Here is a 12,683-nt window from a genome sequence, read left to right as displayed (position 1 = left end):
CAGTTAGATAAATCAAACTTTATTAAACTCATTCTTCTTGCTTCCTCCACTTCTGTACCATTGATTCATTGATGTTGAATTCTCTGGCAGCTGCTCTATTCCCATGTTGTTGCAGTATATTAATGACTAGCCTTGTATTGTGGATGGATTATCTCAGTTGTTCTCCTGACTGACGTTTGGTCCATTTACAGCATCCTGCCATGCGATTGCATTTGTCTCTAACCATGAGGAACCTTAGTGTTCATCCTCCAGCTTCACTGTTTATGTTATGCTAACATAGCTGTGTCGCTAGCGATCACGTAGCACATCATTATATACCAGCTAGCCCAACTTCAGTAACCCTACAAACGTCACTGCTGTTTAGTTTCCTGCCTTCATTTATGTTGGAAGTGATAGCAGAGCTGTACGTTTGATTTTTTTCAGAAATCTCTCAGTCAGAACATGCTATATCATGCTTAGGTAACTAGCAAAACTAGCGAGCTAACTTCCGCTAGCTTCCTGCTAACTTCTAACTCCGTTAAATGTAATAAATTTTGTTTTCATGGATGCCTGGAAGTTAAACTGAATTGTTACACCTGGTAAAGCAGCAATGCTGATCGTTTTATTAAAGATGAAAGAATTTAGACAGTTAACTCTCAGTGATGCTGCAGTGTTTGTTTGACCTGAAGTGTACTGAGTTTAGGACCCAGATTACTCCCAGATTTAAGAGCATCTTAGTCCGACAAATACGACAATAACGACGGCCGCTTGCATGTTCTGCAAAAAAATGTGCTTTGTTGTGTATCTGACGGACAAACACCAAACCAGTTCCACATCACTGAAGTCGCACCATTTTTACAAACCAATTCTGGTTCATCTGTTTCACTCAACAATCGCCCATGTGCGTATGAAAACAAAGGCACTGCGCATGCGCGTTTTACTCATATTCTATCGCGATATTTCATTTTCCTATCGTTGCCTAACATTATACCGGTATTACCGTGAACGGTATAATATGGCCCAGCCCTAGTTTCAAACTATTCTTTTGTTGTAGTATTTCAACTGCTGTGGTACCAGTCTAACGATGATTTATCACATCAGTTTATACTGTTCACAAACTATTCAAAGACAGTTCGATAAACATTGGTCTTACTAAGTGGTACAACAGAAGATTGTGTATAAACATTTGTCACATTCACTTTAAACACTTTTTTTTGGAAAGATGTGATATTTCTTTTTATGCTCCACATTTAACACGCAGAGCCTTTTTAATCATTCAGAACAATGCTGACACTGCTAACAATGCTTAGCTACTGTGTGTAGTAGAAACGAAACGATAAGTGGAGTTTGCAGAGAGGTGGATTTTTTATTTATTTATTTTATTTTGAAGAGTTTCTTTTATCAGAGAGTTGTGTGTTCTGCTTTTTCATACTTGTGAAAATTGGCTTGGAAATCAGTTTCTGTGGAAATATTTGTTGAATGCCTTTGAATACCGTTTCTTCCGTCAGAGAAATGTTTTTTTACCCACTTCTTGGCAGTTTTCCTTCTTGGCTGTGATCTGTGGTTTTGAATTAGCGTCCATAAATCGTCACTGTGAAAAACAGAATCTATCTTTATTAAATGTCCATTACTCAGAATGCCAAGACGTGCCCAGTGCTTAAAACATTTTAGAGCATCATTTGGATATCACAAAAGGCTATTTATAGGTAGATCATGAGGAATCTCCAACACTGAGGTCAAATCAGTTTTCTTTAGATAACAGATAAATGAAAAGTCCCCCAAATATTCTGAATGAGTGAGTATTTGCCTTTGATTAAAGAAGTCCTTTTTCTATTGGCAGGGTTGTAGTTAAGGTGGCAGGGTCAGAATTTTGTATCTGTAGTTCAGCATGCTCCTGGTGATGCAGTGCTATGGGGAGTATTTTCTTTTCACACTTTGAACCCTGCAGTACCAACTGAGAATCATTTAAACACCACAGCCTACCTGAGTATTGTTGCAGAGCATGTCCATTGCTTTATGACCACAGTGTACCCACCTTCTGATGGTTGCTTCCAGCAGGATAACACGCCAAAGCTCATCTAACTGTAGTTAGATGACCTCAACAGTCACCACATCTCAGTCTAGTAGAGCACCTTTGGGATGTGGTTAAACAGGGGATTTGTCACATGCCAAAAAAGGGTTCAAACCAGTGCAACTCATGAAATGGCTGGGGAGTGTGTCTTGAGTGGCAATTAGAGCAGACACACTATATGTAAGCCGATACCAATTTAATGGCGATTGACCATCTGTAATATATATTATATATGCGGCCCAGCTCTGCTCATTAATATATTTGACAACATTAACTGTACATCAGGGCTGTACACTGTTTACTTTAAGAATGAAAAGACATTTTACTATGATATTACTGCACACTGAAGCAAACAACAAATACAACCAAACAATCCAAATTAAGAAGTTTCATTAAACACAGTGTAAGTGTGTTTTTTATGATGAGCTTCCTTAAAACGCTTGTTCTCTTTGGCTCTCATCTGTAAATATGATGATCCATTAAGTGTATCACTTCTTAATGTATGTTTATGCATTCCTTTTCGCACTCTTCTCGCAATCCACTCTGCTTATCCAAGCACTAAGGAAGCCCTGTCTGTGTCTAATTACCTCCTTAAAAATCCTCTTCTCTTTTTCAAACAGTTTGAAGAACAAGACCTTGATTCTCTGCTAATAATCCCAATGGGCCCAATTTAACAACTAATTTAGGCAAATGTTACCTAAAAGACTTTCACAGGCTTCAACCACACTAGCAATTTCAGGACTTGCTTGCAGTTGTAGTGAAGGGTGAAAGTTGTCCAGTATGTTGAGGTTTTTCCTTGGGGGGCTGTCCACCCAATTACCCTAAATAGACCCATTATTTCCTGTAAAACCTTATATTGTAAAATGAATCTTTGGAACAATCTTTTCACTGCAACACACAAATGAAATAGACTATGGATCACTACATTAACCCGTTTATATGCATTTTGAAGCAGCACCACCGTGTCAAATAACCACTTTCTGTGCCACCCAAGACTGTTCCCATCGGGTGTGTTTGGACATGCTAGCTAATCAACAGGCTCATAAATAGTTATTATAATGACCTAAATGGACTTCCATATGTAATATTTTACACTCCAGACAAGATCAGATCTGCTGGATGTGATAATTAGATTGTTGGGATTCAAATAAAAAGAAATGGTGAACCTCACAGAGCAGCTTGGAGACTCCCTGTTTATTGTGTTTGGGTCCCTGATGATAGATTTAGTGCAGACACACTTAGATGTGTGGATGAGATTCATTTGGAGTGTGAAGGCAGAAAGACAATGATGTGGATAAAAGTGTTTTAGTGTCTAATGGGATAGTCAAGTCAGATTCGGTTTTATTTGTCAAACACATTTCATTTTAAGGCTGTCCTTCTACTTTGCAGAAACAATTTAAGTCTGTGAAGGCAGTCATCCAGGTCATTGTAGTCTAAGGAGCTTGGAAAGAAAAGCATTTGGACATCTTTAAGTTGCTTGAAGACGTTTCATCTCTCATCTGAGAAGCTTCTTCAGTTCAGAACTGAGAAGCTTCTCAGATGAGACGTCTTCAAGCAACTTAAAGAAGTCCAGACGCAAAAATAGACAAGCTTGAGAGTCAAACTTGGTGTGACCACCTATATTCTTTAAGACAGTCTGAACACCTTTAGGCAAGATTTCTTATCATTTCTTTAAGTAGTCTTCAGGAATAGCTCACCAGGCTCCAGGAGGACATTCAAAGCTTTTCTTTGGATGTTGCCTGCATTTTATTCCGTTCTCTGTCAAGATGATCCCACACTGCTTCAATAATGTTGCGGTCTGAGCTCTGGGGAGGCCAATCCATGACTGCTAGTGTACCACTCTTTGCTTTTCTACCCAGGTCTGATTTTACTGTACTGATAGTGTGTTTGGAATCAATTAAATGCTGAAAAATGAAACCTTTTAAGATAGTATCACAATATGTTTGTAAGTCCACCAGTTTTAACTAGATCCCCAACACCACTGACTGAAATGCAGCTTAAGCCATGACAGAGTCTCCACTGTGTTCTACAGATGGCTGTAGAAACACACTGTTTTACCTCTCCACTTATCTGAACCAAAACAATTAGATTTGGATACATCACTCCATAAAACCTCGTGCCACTGATTTTCAGTCGAATTCTTGTATAATTTGTCATACCTCAACCTTTTCTCCCCGTATCCCTTCCTTAAGAATCCTCATCAGAATTTGAGAGGAGCTTCAGCGAGTAGCAGATGGATCAGCTGAATCTCTTCTGTCAGGTCTTTGCAGGATTTCTTCCTGTTTCGTAAGGACATTACTTTCAGGTGTTATTCATCTGCTGTAGGTTTTAAACCTGCTCTTTTTTCTTTTGCCCTCCAACTGTTTACTTTTCTCAACGTTTTAAAAGACACACTGCACACCGTGCTGAAATATGCCAAGTTTTTTAGTTAAAAATTATTTGTGAATTACCTTGTTGGTGCAAAAGTCTAATTTTATACCTATCAAACGGATTTATCTTTGGAAATTTTGTTGATTCAACCAAAGAAATGAAATCAAATGAACTGTTTTTGTGACAAGCTGTTAGTTGCCTAACAATGTATTTTTTTTCTTTTCTTTGCCAAGATGTCTGTTATGTGTAGACACAACAGTGGTTCATCCCTTTAGTTTGGCACTTTTATGGTTAATGATTCATAGATCAAGTGGGTTAACAAACAAAAAAGCATCCTCTTTGATACTGGTCAGGTACAAGGACTGAACTGAAAACAAGCGAACAAGCATCCAACGTCCAAAGAAAAACTTTCAAAGACCTTCAGAAAGCCTGGAGAACCTTTTCTCAACACTACTTTAAAATAATTAAAATGAAGTCTGGCTCCTTAGAAGGAAAATATAAAGAAATGAGGAGTGGCTCAAGACTTTTGCGCAGTAATGCATATATGTATAAAATCAAACTTCAACACATTAATTCAGCATGTGATCACAGCTTTATACAGGGAGCCTTTTTAAAAGTTATCGTCACATGGGCTTTTCCTCCACTTCTTTGAAGTATCTTCGAGAAGACCAACTGCGGAAAGATCACTGAGTAATATTTCTTCTGTAGGTGGGAGGTGTGATGTTCTTCTCACATTTCTTGCCCTAATGCCAGTTTTCATTTGTAATTTTAGGGAGGCTAAGCAGAAAAAGCTTTATATCTTTCATGTGTCTCTGCTTACATCTTTGGCCCATGCAGAGTATTTTTCTTTCCGTGAACCTTGAACATGTTGTATTTAAACCTTCCTGTAAGTTTTAGTTTTTAAATTTCTCCTAAATAATGCAGATTTTTTTTGGTCCACCTACACAGTACAGCAATAACCTTCCAAATCGCTCGCACAAAAACTCCAATGAATAACATTCATCAGGGACAATAAGTGGTTATTGGGTCACAGTGAATCATAGATCAAAGGGCAATTAGAATCAGGTTTGGACAGAGAGCATTAGTAAGCTGATCATGTGGGTGAGAAAATCTCCATCAATCAGGTTAATGGACATTCTTTGTGATTACAGATATGCAATATGCACAGCAAGAATATCCCTCTCTGCAAATTATAGTCCATTACACAATTTCATGCAAGTAATGCCAACATGTAAATGGCTGGTCTGTGACTTTTGTATAAATAATGTCTCTCAATAATATTTTGGTCCCTCTGAGCTCATCTGATTAGTTAAAGTTGACTGAGCTACATCTGCTGAATTTTAAGCGGTGAGCACTTTTAGGTTTCATGAAGCCAACGTTACATTTCTAATCTGTGATCAAAGGATGGAGGAGTATGTAAGTGCATATACCCATATCTTCACATCCTTGCATCATTTTTGATGAGCTTCAATACTAAGCATATTGTTAATGTTAATTACCCAACCAACATTGAGAAGATGATGCTTTTTAACCATATTCGCAGTGTTGCCATGGATCATAAAGTCACGAGATATGACAACCGATTGTGAAGTTGGCTACAGATATATACATGCAGTAACTTCTATTTTCCGTAGCTGTTCCCATTGTTTCTTTCTTGCGTGCTTTGTGTAAGTAATAGTCTCTGCCTTGCCACCATTATTTGAATATCTGCAGCAATGTCCCGGAGGATGAATCCTAATGACTTTGTTCAGCCACTGAAGTTTTCACATCGCTACAGAGTATCAGAACACCACCTTGCTGAATTAACAAAATATTTAGTACAGACTTCCTCTGTTCACCTGTAAAATCAATCTTTCAGTTTTAGTCTACGTGAGCTTTCCTGCCTTTCCTCCAATGATTTTATTTTGTTAATTAGTTGTGCATGACCCATTTTCTCACAGCCAATTTGATCAATTTCTTCTGTTTTTTTTTGTTTTGTTTTGTTTTTTTGCATTGATGCAGGTGCAGATTCCCACAGTGATGTGAGCTCAGTAAGCGGTGGCGTGCCCTGGGACAGCAGAGAGACGTCCCTGGCTGTTTCCACAGCCGCTTCCATGGCTTCCTCACTGCCCCTGAGAGACGTTTTAGATGCCAGCGAAGACCTTAAATACAGGGACCATAGCGACAGAGGCTCTAATGACTCAGTGGGCAGTGGCTCCTCCTTTGAAGAGCTTGACATGGATCAGGAGGAGCTGGGGGAAGGTGAAGAGAGGGTGAAGAAGGAATATGGGGAAGAGGAGGACACTCCTGAAGGTGAAGGCGGAGCTAGAGAAGGAGCTGAACTTGCGGCTGAGAAGAAGGAGCACTTAGGGGAAGGAGAGGAGTAGGGAGGATGCTGAGGAGATAAGGGGTGTAGCCACGTAACACTGGCATGCTGGAGAGCTTCTCAGCTGTGCTGTTGCTGGTTATCTGTCATGTAATCTTGTTGATGGATCTAAAGCCGTTAATGTAATGACCAACATGCCGTATTTCCGCGCCTTCTAAATCTCTTTTTGAAGCCTGTACTTTCTGTTATGCTCTAATCTCAGTTCAAAAGAAAAAAGAAAAAAAAATCCCGATCCTGTATCTCTGCCTATACAAACATACACACAACAAATGGGAGATTTAATTAGATATTTCATTTTAATTGTAATCCTGTTTGGATCACTTTAATTCCCTTTCAGATTAGAAGTAACCTTTCAGTTTAAGATTAAGGATTAAAAGCAAGGGGGAAACAGAGTTACCAACTATCATGGATCATCAGAAAGTATATGTTGTTTTGCCCATATGTGACAGGTGATATTGCAACCCCACTCTCAAGGTCAAGTCCTGAGGAAATTTGTGTCACGCGTTTGTGCGCATTACCCGACTTTGGTGTTGTGATGTAACGACTGGGTGAAAAAGTGCAGGCGTTGCCGCTGCTGTAGAGATGTTCATGGTGCTGTTTCATTGTGTTATTTTATACGAGGGGAAATTCTAAAAGCTGAGGTGGAGAAAAAGATTATTAAAGTAACATCATCAATGCCTCCGGGTCACCAGGACTAAGATTTAGATTAAAGTTCAAACATATTTGTAAGCTTTCCCCCTGAAAGGTGTACAGAATATTTTATTGTCACTCTGCAAAAAAAGGTTAATTGAATTATTTTAACGTATTGTTCATTTTCTGTGGGCAGTTTGTTCTGCCACATTTCATTTACATTTATGTTGTTGTAGACAAAATTCACCTATTATCTGAAACTAGATGTAACATGTTTGTAGGTTGACGTCGGATATGATGTATGATGCATTGTATGTCTTCCTGTGTGTAATAAAATTTTCAAAGAAATGTTAGTTTGAGAAGAACAGCAAAAATGGCCTCCGCTCTGCTGCTTTTATCTATATTTTTTTGTGCGTTTCCCAACAGGGATGCAGGAAGGTAACAAAGTGTGTGTGGCAGTCAAAGCTTTCTCTGAAGTTTCACGACTTTATGATGTAACGATTGCTTTGTGGGGATTACATGTGAATTCATAAGAAGCATAAAAGAGAAATGGTACAAAATAGCCCATAACATCAGTTTTTCAGTGCTGGGTGAGTTAAACAATGCACTGCTTTAAGGGTTGTTTTTTTTAAGTGAGCAATTTCCCCAGCACCCTTAGGACTGGGAAACTGGGAAACTGTTTAATCAGAATGCATAAAATAATACAAATGTAGATACATTTGGAAAGCATAAACACTTAAGATTAGTCTCACAAAATGTTGTTTATCCAAATGCCGGCGCTGCATCGATCGGGTCAACATTTGACTGAGTGGTTTGGCATTTGTTCTACAATTTATTTAATCAGCTGTGTGCACAAAACAACAGGAAGAATAGGCTCCAGCTGACTACTGAAGTTTGATGGACATACTTGTTCTTTAGCCTGCGGTTCTTAATGAGCATCATGACCTATAAGTGTTAATGTTTTGTTTCCAATCCAGCGCCATTGTAACCATGGTAATTTTACTGAGTAATACGCCATTAACCAGAGAGAGAGAGAGAAAAGCCTTTCATGTGCCTGGTCGTGCTGTTAGTGTTGAGGATATTGACTTAATTGAATAAAGAAAAATGTATTTAGGGCTTGTTAGGAATGCAAGCCAAATTAGATGTGTAGACACCAAAGTCCACTGAAGAAGGATTTCACAGCTACACTCTTCTTTGCATTTGACTTGCAGTTGGAGTATTTGGACAGTGATACGTATTTTGGGAGCAGGTGGAAGAGGCTATGGAAAGGTGGAGGTATGCTCTGGAGAGAAGAATAAAAGCCAGTAGAAGCAAGGTGAGATGGTTTGCCAGCAGGAGGAAGAGAAGTGAAGGAGGACGTGCATGGGGTTGGTGCCACAGAGGAGGATGCAGATGATCTGCCGTGTCGACCCCTAAAGGGAACGGCCAAAGAAGAAGAAGCCCCCATACACCACCACCGACAGTGGGTTGGATATAAAACAATCCAGACTGACTGCAATACAGTCCTTCAGCTTCACTTCAAAGAGTTTTACAAAGTATTATTTAGGAATTACAGCCATTTTTGTACATAACCTCTATATTTGCATGTTCAAAAGTAACTGTACAGTTGTCTGACAAGCATTTTCATGGCCAGGCGAGGTCTGTTTCTACAGTATTTCACAACAAATTAAGCAGATAAAAGATCTAGAGTTGCTTCCATGTGTTGATCTTAAACTGTTAACCCTTCTGGTACACTAACCTGGCAATGAAACTGTCATTCAATCTTTAAATGACTTCTGAGCCTCTGAAAATAGAGGATTATTTATAAAAATGGCTGCAAATCCTAAATAATACTTTTGTTAAACCCAATGAATTACAACTCAGTCTGCACGTCAGTCACATGATTACCACAGTAACACAGCAGAGTATGTGCTAGCAGCAATACTTCAATAGCATATTTGCAGTTTCAAAAATATTCCACATGCTTTGACGTCACCATAGCAGACAGAAAGAGACTTGAGAAATTTCAAATGGGTACACATGGGTACCCTGATGTACCAAAATAGCCAGTTCTTCTAAAAACTCTGCTTCACATTTGGCATATCTAATGTTCAGATGCGCTTTGGCTTTTTAGAGATATGGAGCTCCACAATGGTGTTAGGCAGAAATGAAATCTTTTATTTAAGCTGCCTTCCATGTTTATTGGACCCTTAACATCTATACTGATACTCTGCAAAAATCTCATAAGTGTTAACTTTATTATGACATCAGTGTTATTTCTAAACCCTGTTGTTGCAGAAATGTACTGTGTTCATTTTTAACAGATCTTTAAATAATAAAAAGTGACTCTAAGAATGCGCAACAGCTAATCTATTAAAGTTATTCTATTACAAATGTTATCCCCAAAATGTAATATTGGTCTGGCTCCTTAAACTCTCAGGAAATCCTAATAAATGAACAGTAGATGATGGCAGAAGATGAAGATGTGACACCTGAGTGTTACTGAACAACCACCATCAACACAGCGCTGATCTTTTGGTCTGATACAGTGATTCCCACAAATCAAGCACGCAATCTAACCAAGGGCCACTTTTGTTGGAGGGTTCATTATAACCGTGTTTTTTCCTTCACTTTGTCCTCGATTGCCTTGCAAGTCTCAAGCAGAAATATAACCTTATCTATTGACCAGAAAACGCACAAACCACGCCAGCCTTTAGTAATATTATCTTTTTCTGACGAGAAAAAAAAATGAGATCGGTGTCTTGTGCGTGACCAGTCTGCGGGGACAGATGCCCTCACCACATGTGTGTTGCACTTTCAGGATCAACTCTGGCACCCCAGCCGTGGTCCAAAGGCAAAAATAAAAATCGGTGAGGAAAAGAGTGCGATGACACACTGGGTCAACAACTGATTTAATTAATTGTGAAACCCACATGGGTGTCACACAGCGTTCGAGGGCGCGGAGATTATTGCCTGTCCATGAAGTTAATTATTAATCTCATTACACTGAAAGAGAGAAAGAGAGAGACGATGTGAAGTCTCAACATACAAATTTAGAAGCCCACGACTGCGTGTGCGAAGCTGCTTTTGACAGGAAGGAGGGGGGGTCCCAGCACATCCCCTCTCCAAGCGCACGTCCCTTGAAACGCATCGGCCTGCCATCTGGGACTGACCTCACACTCATCTCGCGCCGTGTCACAACTTGTTTGCCGATCCCAAATTAAAATGATCACATCTGGAGATAATCAACCCCCCCCCCCCCCCCCCCCCCCCCCCCGCACATTTGAACTAAACAGCGGGCGATTCTTTAAAGCTTCTCTCCACTGACATCCACAGTCCGTCAGTTCGCGTCTGCAGGAAGCCACGCAGTCGGTTCATTGGGCTCTAAATGACATAATTTGGCACAGAGTTGCGACGAGGCAGACTGCTATATCCAAGACTGCTCCTGCGTGGAGCAACTGCGTCTTTGTTCAAGTGCGAAAAACCTTCTGAGAGTTCTCCCAGGTTGCTGTGGTCATATCCGCAGCGAGCGCGTTCATCAGCTGATGTAAAAAACAACGAAAACAACATATATATATATATATATATACACATATGTGTCTCGTTGCCAGCTATGGGGGATTTTGCCAGTCGAGTAACAGGTAGAATTTAAACTTTGTGTCGGTTCTCAGGGCGCCAAGTCGATAAACTGGCATCCCACCAGGATAAACAACACCTTTAATGCACGCCGTCTTATTAATCTCTCTCACACTTGACGCTCAAACAGAGAGAGAACCCTCTCTCGCTCAACGCAGTGATGTGGGCTTCACTTGCATTTATTTCAAGCGCGTTTAGGAGCTGTGACTTTTGAACCGCTGTTTGCAGGAATCGCTCCTCCAGGAATCCGGCGACTCTTTGTGCTGTGTGTGTGGCGTTATTATTATTATTTTCAGCACCACGGACAGCTGCCTGGCACGCGGCTCAAACTTCAGGCAGCTACGCTCACCTCCTTCATCCACCCTGCTCCCCAGCTCCTCTGTAGTTTGCAAACACACTTGCTTTAGGCTTTAAAAAGAAAAACTCCAACAGTGGCGCGAAGGATATGCGTTTAGTCTGCACCGAGGATCCACTGCACGGTAGCGCTGGAAACTGAGGAACCGTTGGCAGGTAAGAAAATGTGTTTCTTTTCCCCCCTTTCTTATTTTCTGGGATTTTTTTGTGCGTTGAAAGCCTCCAAAGTGCATTTTTCTGAAGTTAAACGAGTTGTTTTGTAAGGAAGGCGCTTAAGTCGCGTTTTGACTTTGTATGGTTGACAAAATTATTCTTATGATGCTGACAAGACTGTGGTTTTACACCCTTTAATGCAGCAGGCTACACATGTGGATAGGCATTCATTTCTGGAGATATTATCTCGATGCTTATCATCATTTTGACCTGATTTTTGTTTGCATCTCTGGCTCCGGGCATAACCATAAGCAGTAAAAGAATGATAAATGAGCGAGGCTGCTGAAAAAATTACTAAACAGGCGATGCAGTAACTACTACACGGCAACATCCACCATCTCCCTCACTGGGTTGATCTCCCGTGTGACTTCAAAGTGAGACAAAAACTTGATTGACATTAGTTACATGTAAGAAGAATATGATCTGCACAAAGGAGCTGTTTCTTTTGTTTCCAGGCAAAGGCTTTTACTTGACTCTGGCTCTCTTCCACGGGAAAATGGATTGCTATCTCAAATGTTTCACTTTGGAACTAAATTGGGCATTTTCATATTAATTCTTCAGCAGCCGAGACTTGTGATGCCCTGTGTGTGTCTAGAAATGGGGTGTCTGTGTAATTATTTGTTCCACAAGCGTCTAAAAAGCATTTTCAAAACTCATGGGGAATATGAAGAAATGCAAAAGCCGTGCAAACAGTTTGAGGCTGCATCCTTAATACTGGAGAAAGGTATTAAAGCAGGCAAAATGCACTGTGGATTATTCCCAGGGGGCATCTGTGTGGCTGCACGTTCAGCAGATAAAACACAAGAAAGAAAGAAAAAAAATGGCTCATTTTTAATGCCTCAGTTTAGTCAAACCCCAGATTTAGATTAAACCAAAAGGTATACTTATTAGGCTGCTTGATCAACTGTTAATATATCAGATGCATGTATCTGAATTTCTTACATAACAGAATTACAGCAGGCACGCTCCTCTAAGACTAAAAAACTGGAATAATATGTGAGCTCATGCTCTCATGGCTGAAGATGTTGATTACTGTAAATTATTCAGGTCATGGCTGACTGGAGAGGAACACGCTCTGCTGCCATC

The 12,683-nt window shown here is 40.0% G+C and overlaps 1 protein-coding gene across 1 annotated transcript in view; it reads left to right on the top strand.

The window, feature by feature from the left end:
• The window catches only part of tex264a (testis expressed 264, ER-phagy receptor a), a 75,481-nt gene extending 67,692 nt beyond the window's left edge, over positions 1-7,789 (top strand). The window contains exon 4 of the mRNA XM_026167974.2: positions 6,422-7,789. Within this exon, the coding sequence (XP_026023759.1) occupies positions 6,422-6,786 (365 nt within the window). The 3' untranslated portion in view covers positions 6,787-7,789. The remainder of the gene's footprint in view (positions 1-6,421) is intronic.
• Positions 7,790-12,683: the final 4,894 nt, after the last annotated feature.

Source organism: Astatotilapia calliptera, chromosome 5, assembly GCF_964374335.1.
Source record: "Astatotilapia calliptera chromosome 5, fAstCal68.1, whole genome shotgun sequence".
In the NCBI taxonomy this organism is placed as follows: domain Eukaryota; kingdom Metazoa; phylum Chordata; class Actinopteri; order Cichliformes; family Cichlidae; genus Astatotilapia; species Astatotilapia calliptera.
Note: the sequence above shows the minus strand (reverse complement) of the source record. Positions and strands in the feature narration are given on the sequence as shown.